The sequence below is a fragment of the Sinocyclocheilus grahami genome, unplaced genomic scaffold, assembly GCF_001515645.1.
Source record: "Sinocyclocheilus grahami isolate Dianchi unplaced genomic scaffold, SAMN03320097.WGS_v1.1 scaffold302.1, whole genome shotgun sequence".
Classification (NCBI taxonomy): domain Eukaryota; kingdom Metazoa; phylum Chordata; class Actinopteri; order Cypriniformes; family Cyprinidae; genus Sinocyclocheilus; species Sinocyclocheilus grahami.
The window spans coordinates 1,471,203-1,485,145 of record NW_015505481.1 but is presented as its reverse complement, the minus strand read 5'-3'; the positions used below and the strand labels follow the sequence as shown (position 1 = coordinate 1,485,145).

The 13,943-nt window shown below is 36.6% G+C and overlaps 3 protein-coding genes across 4 annotated transcripts in view; all 3 read left to right on the top strand.

Annotated features, from left to right (window-relative positions):
- LOC107601282 (periplakin-like) overlaps positions 1–1,296 on the top strand; it is a 24,639-nt gene extending 23,343 nt beyond the window's left edge. The window contains exon 23 of the mRNA XM_016293414.1: positions 1,285–1,296. The gene's annotated coding sequence lies outside the window, so the exon portion shown is untranslated. The remainder of the gene's footprint in view (positions 1–1,284) is intronic.
- A 775-nt stretch (positions 1,297–2,071) lies between these two features.
- Positions 2,072–10,235, top strand: LOC107601280 (putative oxidoreductase GLYR1). Of its 2 annotated transcripts, none has more exons than XM_016293413.1 (10): positions 2,072–2,139; positions 4,054–4,104; positions 4,214–4,287; positions 4,802–4,901; positions 5,008–5,118; positions 5,208–5,309; positions 5,388–5,550; positions 5,631–5,810; positions 6,880–7,004; positions 8,566–10,235. In XM_016293413.1, the coding sequence occupies exons 2-10, from the start codon at positions 4,066–4,068 to the stop codon at positions 8,638–8,640; spliced, it is 969 nt and encodes a 322-aa protein (XP_016148899.1). In that variant the 5' UTR covers positions 2,072–2,139; positions 4,054–4,065; the 3' UTR covers positions 8,641–10,235. The 2 variants fall into 2 exon arrangements, with proteins under 2 accessions (XP_016148899.1, XP_016148898.1); XM_016293412.1 differs by having other exon boundaries at positions 5,628–5,810.
- A 207-nt stretch (positions 10,236–10,442) lies between these two features.
- LOC107601278 (protein rogdi homolog) overlaps positions 10,443–13,943 on the top strand; it is a 10,497-nt gene continuing 6,996 nt past the window's right edge. Inside the window, exons 1-6 of the mRNA XM_016293409.1 lie at positions 10,443–10,642; positions 11,270–11,341; positions 11,440–11,525; positions 11,699–11,753; positions 12,995–13,075; positions 13,254–13,349. Coding sequence (XP_016148895.1) covers positions 10,565–10,642; positions 11,270–11,341; positions 11,440–11,525; positions 11,699–11,753; positions 12,995–13,075; positions 13,254–13,349 — 468 coding nt within the window. The 5' untranslated portion in view covers positions 10,443–10,564. The remainder of the gene's footprint in view (positions 10,643–11,269; positions 11,342–11,439; positions 11,526–11,698; positions 11,754–12,994; positions 13,076–13,253; positions 13,350–13,943) is intronic.

The following is a 13,943-nucleotide window of genomic DNA, read 5'->3' as shown; positions in this document are numbered from 1 at the left end:
GTCATACACAAGGGCAGAAGCAGAGACAATAGTGGAGAGCCAGGCAATGAGTCCAAACACAAACATCAGTCCTATCAGGTATCAGAACAAAAGGGGCAGAGTACAAATACCGTGAGTCAAGAAGACAGGCAGAATCATACACAGGAAATCAATCAGGAACAGAGGAAGAATAACGCTTGGTAAGGCAGATAATACTTCAATACTTCACGATCAGCACATGGACTGGTCTCAGTTTATATGAGAGTCAAACAGGAAGTGAAAGCAGAGGAGAGTGGAGCACGGTGAAATGCTGATAGCTTCACTGGAAGTTTGGATAAATCAAAGTCACATTTGAGAAGGAAGCGGATACCACCCAATTTACAAAACAAAGCTGAAGGCACTGCATACCAAAAGCTCTCAGTATTACCTAAAAACATTTGAAGCCACTTAAGTTTTAACAAAGTATTCATACTCTCAAATTCAATTACATTCAGACCACCTTCTTCGTACCCTTTGATAATATCAGATTTTCTAATATAATGAGTTTTGTACCTCCAAATAAAGTCATACATTTTTTGATTGCTTGTTTTTATAATAACTGAAGAGGGAGCTAAAGAAAGAGCTGGATAGATCAGTCTAGATAGATATTAAACTTTAGATAGAAGAATTCTACCGAAAATACATCTCTCTGTAACCAGCTATTCAAGATACCATTGGCTTTTTGTATTTTATTTTCAAAATTTTCTTTCATACTAATCTTCAAATCTTTGGAAATAGAAATGCCTAGATATTTCACCGTCTCTTTAACTGGAATGTTATACAAGGACAAATCTTGAATGGGGTGTAGGGCCAAAAGATCACATTTGTTTAGATTTAGTTGAAGGCCTGAAGCTTTACAAAAGGAATTGATTAGAGAGATAACCAGAGGAATTTGGTCTTTGTTTTGTAAAAATAATGTCGTATCATCTGCTAGCTGACTGATTGCTAAGGTTTTCCCAAATACATTTAACTTCTTCACAGATAAATCATGACTAACCAGAGTGGACAGCATATCTACAGATAAAAAAAATAAAATAGGGAACAGTGGGCATCCCTGCCTTATTCCAAGGCCAATCTGAAATCTTTGTGTAGTACCAAACGGGAGAGAAACGGGGGCATCACAATATGTTAAGGGGCGTAATGTATATTGCGTTTGGTCTCGTTCTGTATCGCGTATCTTGTCAGTGTCTGCGCTTGCTTCAAGGCCATTTGTTGCGGAGAAAATAAGGAAAGTGTGTTCAAGCACCAGCAGAAAACAGTGTAAAGAAATTGTCTTTGAGAGAAGCAGTCTTTATCAGCGGAAGTTAAAAGCAGCTTGTAAGTGTATTTACTTGTCTCATTAGTGTGTAGTGCAGTTGTCGTTGCTAGGAAACGCTTGTTGTGTTTACTGTGTGGAGATGTGCTGATATCGCGTTTGGTCTCGTTCTGTATCACGTATCTTGTCAGTGTCTGCGCTTGCTTGGCCATTTGTTGTGGAGAAAATAAGGAAAGTGTGTCCAGCTGAATTAATTTAGTATTTTGGTAGACGGGTATATAAAAAAGCTTTGTTTACCGCGACAGCGGTCGCGGCAGCCATCGCATGAAGGCCTCCTGTAAAGACCATCGACTCTACCGTGCGACTCCCCCGGGCAGGGACACTGGCAAAGGATAAGTATCGCTTTTTATTTCTCCTCTTTCCTATTGCTTGTTTCACTTCTGTTTCAATTTTTTATAACCATTTCTTATTATGTGTAAGTAAGTTGTTGTTTTGTAGCATGTGTGTTTGGCAGTGTTATTTTTTAGGATTACTGATAAACTACTGTCATTTGATTTATATTATTTGTATTTGTTATTTATTTTAATTTTAGTTACATTATGTCTGAATTTATTATGTCTGTATAGGTCTTTTATTAAGTTTTTAGTTTTATTTAATTTGAGTTATTTTAATACTTCAACAAACTAAATGGAAATGAAATAATATATATATTGCATTTATAAATGTGTATGTACATATACAGTATATATGTATGTGTGTATGGTTGTACATACACGCATGTAGTTGTTTTTTTTGTCTCTCTTGCATTATAGCCAATAAAGGATGACCCACATTTTCATCACTTTCTGCTCAGCCAGTCTGAGAAGGTAAGGAGACTTTTTGCTGGGATGCTGAATGATTTTCTAGTTAGTGTGACCTTACCCCTGTCTCTTGCACATTGCACACAATGGCTGCTCTAATAATTTCTGAATAATATCCTCCCCCAAACTGCTTCTGGCAATGCTAGTCGGCCGAATCTGCAGCATGGCAGTTGTACGGAGGTTTTTTTTTTAACCTAACGGCACCGACAACGTCAAGCTTATTGGTTGATCCACTGAGATTCTGAGCGGACATGTACTCAACCTTGCAGTTTAAAAACAATTTTTGGCTTTGGTTTTGTACAAGGTCTTTGTCTCGTCTGTGGTCAGGGTCCAAAATAAACCTTTCTTATTTTCTTTTTTATTCAGAATTTCAAGTAGCTAATTATTTACACTACCATTTAAAAGTTTGAGATCAAGAAGATTTATTGTTTGAAAGAAATTAATCTAATCAGAACTGGCAGACATTTATAGTGTTAAAATATATTTCCAAATAAATGCTTTTCTTTTGAACTTTCTGTTCAACAAAGAATCCTGAAAATAGTTACATGGTTATTAAATATTAAGCAGCAACAACTGTTTTCAACATTAACAATAAAAAAAAGTTTCCCAAGCTGCAAATCGCCATATTGGAATTATTTCTGAAGGATCATGTGACACTGAAGACTGGAGTAATGATGCTGAAAATTCAGCTTTGCCATCACAGGAAGAAATTATACTTTAAGATATATTATAATCTTTTTTAAATTTTTTATTGTAATAATAATTCACAGTACTGTTCCTGTATTTTTGCACAGATAAATGCAGCCTTGGTGGGTATAAGAGACTTGAGAGACAAAAAAAATACATCTTACTGACATCTGAAAGGAAGTGTTCACAATATTTCAGAACATTTGACTTTTGGATAAAATGGACCGTTATGTCCATATGTATGCCTGTTAATACAAAGGAGTTTTTACCTGCAACCATTTTATCGAGTTTGTGTCAAGCTTGTGCTCAAAAAGTGGGGTGATAGACCACGGAAACAATACTGTCAGAAAGCAAAACTTTTATTTTATTACATTTTTTTTATGCCACAGCATTTGTGAGCTTTTGTGAGCATTTTTATAGAAAAATATTTAAAATAAATAGGCAGTAAAAATATTTATGGCCACAGATGTGGCAAAAAGTTAATTTTGGACTCTGGCTATGGTTGCACATTTTGTTACATGCTAGTGTGTCTGAAAAATTGATTGGATTGGAAGAAAAAACTGTATCGGAAAAGCCAGCAAAGACGCCCAGACAAAATTCTCTTGTGCTTCTGTTCATGTGCCAGTTATACCAACAAACTGTTTAAATGACTCTTCCTTTCCTCTTGGCACTTCCTCTTCAGAGGAACATTTCCTTCTTGCTTGTCCTTTTGCCCTTTTGCTTTCAGGCACCACAGTCAGAAACGAATTGATCTTAAAATTATATCTCCAAAAAGGAGACACTGAGATCTTAATTGCCTGAGGTTTTTCTCAAAAATGTTCATTTAGGCTGCGTCAGCCGTTTTCTTGCCCTGTATAAGTTTCAGTTAAACTGAAACGGAGCATGTGGCTGAGCATGATAACTTGATTTTCAGTTCCTAACACTGGCTTGGCTCCTGGCTCTCACATCAGATATGGCAGAAAGAGCTGCGTGACATGACAGCAGAGGATAATATAAGTGCAATCTTTACTGGAAGCCGACAGAGCCATGAATAACGTGCACTTAAGATCATTTGTGACTGTTGGGCCAAACGGTTTCCACCTGGTTTTCCTCCCCTGGCTCTGTACTTGGTGTTTTCAATAAATGTGTATCTAGGATCCTTTGAGTGCAAGACTGTTTGCTATTTCTAGACGATCTAAAATTAATCTGCTGAATTGACTTTGATTGACAAGAAAATCTCCCTGTTCCTTACAGCCAGCTTCATCAATGGAGCCCATCACCAAACGCTTAAAGATAATCGAGGAGGTGAGCGCCGTCTAGGAATTCACAGCTTGTGGTTTCTTCATTTACCTACTAATTAGCCAGCTAGCATTGCTTGGTCATTTTAAGAATTGTCTGTTTTCTTCTTGAAAAGGACACAAGATCAACATCTATTCAAGCAGCAGACAGCACAGCCATCAACGGCAGCATCACACCTACAGACAAAAGGTAACGAGGAAGAATCATGTTTTTAGTGAGCAGAAAAAGTGGAAGTCCAAATGTCTGAGACCACATTGAAGTTCTGAGATTAAAAATCTGGAAATTCAGGTTTATTATTTCAGTTTTTGTCATTTTAGTTTCTGAGACAACATTTCTAATTTAAAACATATTTCATGTAATATTGACATAGCGTATGTATTTTTTTTTCTGTGATCCCTTGTGAAGGGTTTTTGTTAGTGTATTTATTTATTTTTTTATTGTCAGCGTTCGTATTTGTACATTGCTTCCTGTCCTGCATATGCCACTGTGTTGCGCTGACCTGTGTTTTTGTTTGGCTGTATTCAAAAAAACAAGTGCACTACACTACCAGTGGAGTCTGATTCACAAACGATTGACTCTTGTGAGCTGGTTCTTTTTAGAAAATAAAAAATACCGCATGACTAATGTTTGTTAAACCATTCACTTAAATCAGTATGCTGACAATACCTGTAATATTTGCAATATTTATTTGTTTTCACAACAGGATAGGGTTCCTTGGACTTGGACTGATGGGAAGTGGTGTGGTTTCTAATTTGTTGAAGATGGGGCATGTTGTGACTGTTTGGAATCGCACGGCAGAAAAGGTACAATCAAAGGTGTTTAAATATGGTTGCTTCTGACGTTACACTAAGTGAGTGATTGGTTTGTTTTTAACCTTTTTTATGTTTTTTTTCCTTGTCATTTTTCCAGTGTGATTTGTTCATCCAAGAAGGTGCCAGATTAGGACGAACACCAGCAGAAGTTGTGTCCATGTGCGATATCACATTTTCTTGTGTATCAGACCCAAAAGCTGCCAGAGATGTAGGTTCATTTTTGTACATGGCTCTTTGTTTTCAATCTGTCAAGCTGCTCTGTCTTTGGTTTATATGTACAGTATTATTTCCGTTCAGCTTGTGTTAGGTCCTAGTGGAGTCCTACAGGGAATCAGACCAGGCAAATGTTACATAGAGATGTCAACCGTTGATCCAGAAACCATCACCGAGCTCGCACAGGTAACCAACATCATCTAGACAGGTCTTTCATGACATTACCAGGGGAAGTCCATTACTAAGGTTCATTTGAATCTGTAGGTCATCACATCCAGAGGTGGCAGATTCCTAGAAGCTCCGGTTTCGGGCAGCCAGCAGCTTTCCAATGACGGTATGCTGGTCATTGTTGCTGCAGGAGACCGCAGTGTTTATGAAGACTGTAGCAGCTGCTTCCAGGCAATGGGGAAGACGTCTTTCTTTATAGGTACTACAGCCTTTCAGTCGCGCTGTGTACGAGGTAGAAGTTTCCACATGATATTGACTTTGTCTTTTCCATCGAAGCAGGGGAAGCAGGAAATGCTGCGAGAATGATGCTGATCCTTAACATGGTTCAAGGCAGTTTCATGGCAACCATCGCAGAGGGATTGACCTTGGCGCAGGCCACGGGACAGTCACAACAAACATTCTTGGATATTCTTTGCCATGGACAAATGGCAAGCACGTTTGTGGACCAGAAATGCCAGAGTAGGTTTACTTGTTTACGTTTTTAAGGGTGTGATCACACTTGTAGTTTGGTTAGTTTGGTTCATTTGGTCCGGCCCAAAAAGGAAACCTGGTCCACTTAGCATTCACATTGGCATTTTTGACAGCGAACCTAGAGGCATAGTGATACATTCACAACCTGATTGGTCGGCTTGAATGACGTATATATCGTGACGGAACTCACCGAACACCCCAAACAAAAGGTCCATTAGATTTAAAGTGGCGCTGCGGGTGTATGATATCAAAGCACCCATTAACCGATCGGTCTGCTCAGCGCCGCTTTAAGTCACACACACCTAATGTCGTCTGCTGGACTAAACGAGCTCATTCTTGCATGTACATATAATTTTATTTTCACCACCTGCAAACTCACAAGGAGCTCATAAAAGGCACTTTACTTCATCGTTGCTCCACTTTTGCCCTCTGCTCATTTTGTTTTGGTTACACCACATTGTCAAATCATGTCGCATAGCATCGTATCGCATCTTGTCATTACTTCCTGTTTTTGGTTAGTTTAGAAGTATTTGGTCCGTGTTGCATTCATATTTAATTCGAACCGCACTAGAGTTCGTCTGGAGGCGGACCGAGACCCATCTTTTTAGTGGTCACGGTCCGCTTGTTTGGTGCGCACCAGGGTTCGGATGGCAGCGTTCACACATGCTCAAACGAACCACACTAACCGAACAATCGCACCAGGGTTCGTTTTAATCGAACCAACATGACAAGTGTGAACGCACCCTAAGATACTGATAAGAAGTGTTGGTAGATTTGAGTTTGCCTTTGAATCTTCCTGCCATTAACGATTTTCTGTTACATGGCGCTGCTTGGACATCATAACCTTTGGTCTCAATGTCAAACGGTGTCCACCCTAATGCCTATTTAGTCATTTATTGCACAAATTTTCCAAGGGAACATTACAGAACTATTGCAAAACTTAAATGGAATCTGGTGACTGTTAGAATCTAGAGGCAACACAGCATGACAATTTAACCTTTGGAACTATTAAAATGATACTAGAATTGAGTTTAACATTTGATGCGTTTCTTCTCAGATATCTTGCAGGGCAACTTCAAACCAGATTACTACCTGAAACACATTCAGAAAGATCTGAGATTAGCCATTTCAATGGGAGATTCGGTTAATCATCCAACACCAATGGCAGCTGCTGCAAATGAGGTAAAACAACATTTGGTAACTGAATGGATTATCATTTGGCCACAATTGATACTTTGTTGAATGACCAACTAATGTATGCATTTTAGATTCTGTAATGCAGTTTAGTACTAATGTAAACTAAACCACAGAACTGAATTGAAATGTGTATATGGATTAGACTTGTACCGTATTCGGTAATGCGATATATCACGGTAATGAATATGCACGATATTGTTATCGTGGGCTCTTCTAAATACGTGAATAATTATATATTACAAGTTATTCCGAATTTTGAATGCATTTTAAGAATACTTTAACCATCAGCTGGTCAAAATGGACCACACCGCTGTATGCTGCGTGAAAGATGCGTGCGCACTCTGATGTAAACAAGCGCGGACGAGAAGCACACGGCGAACATGTGAGAGACGCTCTGGATGAAAGCGCACTTTCACTCTCTGACAGCAGATGGCGCTACACTGCAGAAATAATAATAATAATAATAATTCATTTAAATGAAACCCTGTAAACAAAGCAGCTGCTCTACTGTCTGTTTCTGAATCGTGTTTAAATTATTTAAACAGCCATTCAGATTTGTGTATTTGCTATGATGTTCATCACAGCACCAAATACTTAGACTTAATAGGCTATTTATTTTCAGACTTTTTTTTAACATTTTAATCTGGACTACAACATGCCCTAAATATTGTTTGAAAGTGTTTTGATTCTTTATTGTTCGGTCACACTTTACATTAGGGCTTCATTAGTTAACATAAACTGCCAATGAAAAATTCTTCTGAACATGAATTAATCTTAGGTATTCCAATATTTAATAACACGTTGTTAAAATCGAAAGTTGCAACTGTGTTATTTAATGAGCTAACATGAACTAAGACTTCATAACTTCTGTAGCAAATGTAGCTATTGCTCATTGTGAATGTTCGTGCATTAACTACGGTTAACTAATGAGGTCTTATTGTAAAGGGATACCTATTGGTCTTTATAGCTCTTTTGCACTTTAATCTGTGTAAAACTTTTAACTTTATACATTTTTCTGTATTGCTTTATTGCATTTAAATGTTCAGTTATTTTTGTTATAAGAAAAAAGTTATTAAACCTGTTATACTGTATTATGACAGCACTTTTTTTAAACTAAATTTCAACACCGTGACAATACCGTATACCGTGATAAAAGCATTAGAAATGAATCGCAACATGAAAATTTGATACCGGCATATCCCTAATATGGCTATGGATATTTGATAGTCATTTCCCCTGTTTTTGCATTTAGATTGCCAGAATATAATGCTCACTTAAAGTTCATCTTTAAAAATACTAATTTAATAACTCCGGTAAATGTAATCTGTACATAATGTTGTGATGCCTAAATTCACTTAAAATTAAAACAATAAAAAAAAATTTAAAGACAAAATAATATAGAATTTAAATTTCAGCCATAAAATTAAAATCATTATCAGCTCAAATAATCAGTGTCATTAAAACAAATTTTTTTTTTTTCTAGGACTAAATATAATTTCGGTTTATGCTTCAATTTGAAGTAATGCATCATTTCATACTTCTGCAGGTATACAAGAGAGCAAAAGCATTGGACCAGTCGGACAATGACATGTCTGCAGTCTACAGAGCTTATATTCACTAATCCTGTCGATGTGCTCTACGTCCTGGACCACAAACCTCACCTGCTTCTTTGTTCCTCTCCCTCTGTCTTTCTCTCCTCTGCTGATGAATTTTGTTGGGCAGCAGTGATATGTTTTCCCATGTATAATGGGATCTCTTTAGCAGCCTAATCTGAGCATTGCACTGACTGTAATATAGCTGCACGTATGCTCAGTGGGAGGTTATTAAACTCCCTGCGAGTGATTATTTTATGATAGAACGCGCAGTGTATTATATCCGCATTCCCTTAAGGCTACTGCATACGATGCAGTGTTGTTTGAAGATGCTAGGGTTATTATTTATCATTCATAACTTTACAAATGAATTCCCACATTGTAATTTTCGATGTTCAGAAATCTGTAAAGTATGAACTTTTGATCACAAACAGGCTTAAGGAGCACGACGAAGAAAAAGCCACTGCATTGCCTTAATATCCAATATAAGATAGATGTATTTATTTATTTTATCTCTTAAAGATCACCACCATGTCAGGTGCAATTTGGCCGTACACATTTTAATTTTTTTCCTTCTCCATTTTGGAGGTCACCTGTTCACTAGTAAATTATTTTGTTTTTACTGCCTGGTCAGAAATGCAGTATTATTATTTTTTTAATTGAAATTTGGTTGTGGTGTAATCACACAGAAGACCCTGAAATTATTTATCATTTACAATTAAGCCAATGCTGAAAAGCATCCAGTAGTTTTCCCATTATTGAGTCTTGACTATTGCCTCTGCAATGGATGTTTCTGTTTTCCAGCTCGACTATTTTACAGACAGATTTGTTTCACAGCATTAAAGTCTCTCAGCTGTTGTGGTGGGGAGGGGGAATGAATAATTTGAAGACATTTTAAGTTGCTTTATATGCTTTGCTTTTTAAATTGGATGTCACGTTTTGTCCAAGTCAGTCAGCTGGCAGAGTGATCGGTTGATTTATTATAATTTTTTTACTAATTGATTTTTTTTTGTTACCATTATGATTCATAAAAGAGATGTAAAACAGTTAAGTCAAGCTAACGTTATGCTACATTTTATCCCTAAATTATGATTGCATTTGTTAATTTTAAGTGATATTACAAGCCATAAATTCAGTGGCATATAATTTGGTCTTTTTTTTTTTTTAAATCAGAACAAATACAGGGCGATACCTTTTGTATAAATTGTTGTTCTGCCAAAAAAGGGGGAAAAAAAGACTTTGAAGTGCTTAGTTATGGATAAGAGAATTTTGCGATTTACTAAGAAGTTGTAAATATCCCCATCAAAGGGTTGGGTTATTTGAATACATGGAATAACATGCTTTCAGTTCGACTCTACTGAATTTATTAATCATCTGTTGTCTTAATATTGTAGACTGTTCTTTTGTCTTAGCTAATGGGTTGATTTATTGTAAATGGTTTGATTGTTGTGGCTTAAACGGAGCTGGTAATGACATGCTGACGCCTTGATTCCAGTTGTGCAAGGAAGGAAGGTATTGGTGTTATAATTGGAGCTATTTATAATTTCATGTAAATGTGAAATTTCTTTCCTTTTTTTGTTTGTGCGGTCAACTGAACCCTCTGAATAAACAAACCCAATGTCCAGCTGTTTTATTTATTCTTAGCTCTAATGTCCGTTTCGAGTTCATATATGAAATGAAAGCCATGATATAAAAAGTGTTGTGTTTTTTTTGTTTCCAATGTAGTTTTTATTCATATAAATACATTTTCAAATAGGGTTTGGCGTCGTCCAAAAATAAACAAACGCAACTAATCCTGTCCTTTCCAAGCCGGAAGATTTCAAGGTTACTCATACCGGAAGTTCAGGAAAAGGAGGCGTGTCAAGCCTAATTGTTTACAAGTCGCACTAAAATCGCGGACTGCTCCGGTTATTTTCTGCAGATTTAGGACGGCTTGGGCTTCGTTGAATTGTAATGCTCGAAGCAGAGCGATCTACTCTGTCTGAACTAGCGAAGATGACGGCCGCGAGTCAAGCAGAGAGGACTGTGCTGGTGAGAGATTGTGAGATTTGTGTTTAATGCGTTACATGTAAGCTGCTTCAAAGACATATGCTAGGTCATTATGATTTGACTATAAACAAGTCCTATTAAGATGTAGATTTCAGGTGCGTTGCAGTTGCACCTTTGCCACGCAGAGCAGCTGGTGGGACAAAGTCCAAATTCATCCCAGTGTAAATGGTAAACAATCGTGTCCTGCCTTATCATCGCTGCTCTGTTCAGTTTAGCCATTGATGTTGAGGTGCTACTGAGGTCTGATACTGACTGCTGTTTCTCCCAGTAATGCACCCTACTGATCGATTTACTTCTGCAACCGATTTAACGGGATAGAAATGAACATGGTTAGAATTTACGCACCGTTATGTTGTTGACTTGATGCTTTGTTTCAAATCAAGGCAGCTACAGGCACCACTGACTTTCACTGGATTGGGAAAAACATGGCAGTGAAGGGTGACTGTGGGTTTCAGACTTCATCATTCTGCCTAATGTCTTATTTTGAGTTCCACAGAAGAAAGGAAGTCATACCTTTAGTCATCATGATGAGTGTGAATACATTTTTGACAATGCATTTTTTTTTTTGCGAAGTATGTATTTACTATGTGCAACTTTTGTGTGCTTTAGGAAGAGGAATTTAATTGGCTGCTGAAAGAAGAGGTCCATGCGGTGCTCAAACAGCTGCAAGACATTTTGAAGGTATCTTCAGATATTACTACACAGCTTACTACGGAAGCATTCTGTATTATTATACAGACAAGTGCATTAATAATAGTATTTGTCTGCTTTCACCAAAGGAGGCATCAAGGCGTTTTTCAATGCCATCACCAGGTCTCTGTGAAGGACAACTGAAACAAGAGAATTTCATTCTGGGCAGCTCAACGTAAGAGCCATGAAATGAGACTATTCTGTTTGGAAAAATTTAGATTTAAAGTATACAGTAATGTATGGTTTTTGTTATTACAGTTTTATGGGAACGTGTACAGCGCTGAAGATGTGTACAACACGGTATAAAAATACTTTTAAATGAATGTTTTTAATTTGCATATGATTTAGGATGGACCAGGTGAAAGGGGTTTTGACACTACAAGGAGAAGCTCTAACTCAGGCTGTGAGTATGTTTCACGAGCAGTGTTGGGGAAAGTTACTTTTAAAAGTAATGCATTACAATACTGCGTTACTCCGTAAAAAAGTAACTAATTACGTTACTTAGTTACTCTTTATGGGAAGTAATGTGTTATGTTACTTTTGCACTACTTTTTAAATCTGGACAGGGCTTGCTTGTTTGTTTTTAAAATAAAAAAGTTCTATTTTTGGCAAATATAAAAGCCTTTTCACACCAAAAGTGAAATGAATAAGCCTCAGGCTGAAGGGAAAGTAAATTTACGTCCGTACAGTAGAATGCAGAAGAAGAAATTTCAACACACTTCAGCAATAAAAAAAGACACACAAATGTTTGTCTAGAGTAATTTTTGCTTATTAATATGGTTGAACTGGATCATCGAAGGTCAGAAGCAAAGACATTGGTTAATAGAATGGGATTAAATGCATAAAGGATATTTGTGTTGTTTAGCATTTAATTATTGCAGGTTTGCGTCATATTCTGAGTTGCATTATTTTTATTCATTTTGAGGAATACTGAATCTGGGTTTTTTTTGTGAGTGAGATGAATTAATGCATATTCATATTTATTTTAGAACTACAGTAACATCATCTGATTTCTCAGATGATGTTACTGTAGTAATGCGTTACTTTACTAGTTACTTGAAAAAAGTAATCCGATTACGTAACTCTCGTTACTACCCCCAACACTGTTCACAACATCAGGAAAATAAAGGCACTGCTTTGCTTCTGGTATTTCAGTTGGACTTTTTAAAATGTATAATATATATATTTTACTATAGGTGCATCCCAAATCACGTACTTGTGCACTATTCTATGATGTTTTGTAGTGTAAATAGTGCGAGTAATATGTTCACACTGAAAATTCCAAAAAGGAAAAAGTGCACTTTAAATATGCGGATAATGCACTTAAATAACCAGGGGGGGAAAACAATGTTGGACACTCCAGCTTTAATTACATAGTGAAGGGGGAGGGGCTATCAGACTTTTTTTTTGTTTGTTTGTTTTTTTCTTTAATGATTGACAATAACATTATAAGTAATTCTTACACTGCATGATTAAGTACATAGTACATAAGTACATTTAACAAAACGTCTTTATGTCAGCCAGTGGAATTGCAACGACACTTTGCAGTGCAGTTTATCTGAGCTCATTGATTACTTTTGCTGTTATTAGACTCCATATAAAATGGAAAGAATCCTTTTGACCTTTTTCTTTTTTTCTTTGCAGGATATTAATATTAAAGTCGCTAAAAGCAGTCAAGTCATGCATTTTGCATTCCGCGATGATAAACAGTGGAAACTGCAGCAGGTGATGTTTCTCTCTCTCTCTCTCTCTCTCTCTCTCAATGATCTTTAAAAAAAACAAAAACATAAATTAATGAATAAATCAAAACAAGATCTTAAAAATGCCTTGTTTCAACATAATCTCTTTTGGGGTGGTTTTTATATTGTAAAATAGCTGTTAAACGCATCTTGCCCCTCCTCAGATTCAGGATGCCCGAAACCATGTGAATCAGGCTCTGCAGTTACTAAGCAGCCGTGACGAGAGTTACACCTTCAAAACTGGGGCTGAAGTCAATAAGGTTTGTATTTCACCATACAATAAGGTTTATATTTCACAAACATTTGAAGTTGATGTCCAAGGGCCAGATTCACAAAAATCTTCTGAGAAAAGAAGCTAGAAAACTTCTTAAAACCAATACATGCATTCTTTTGTACATTCTTAATAAGTTCTCATATTTACAAATTATTTTTTTTTCTTTTTAAGAAGGCAGCTGTCTTTTTGTGCTGCCTGCAGATTACCATTCTTATTACTGTCTGCACTCAGACACTTTTTTTTTAATGTGCCATCTATTTTAAACCAAGTCATTTTTAAAGAGCATATCTCAAGATGTTGTGCTCCATCTTTCTTGTGTCCTATATGTGTGTGCGTGCTGCTAGCGCAAACGTGCTAAATGCTACCAAAATTGTTGTAATTTTTAAAATGAAAAAAGAAAAAAAAAAACAAGGTCCATAAATATGACTGTAAAGTCCAACAAAAATTTACCTCAACTATAAAAGGTTACTTAGATTACCGAAAAGAATATTCTTAAAAATCATTCTAAGTTTTTTCTCTCTAGAACCTTCTTAAGAAATGTTTGAGATGTTTGGCCCCCGGTTTTCTTCATGTGTACTTG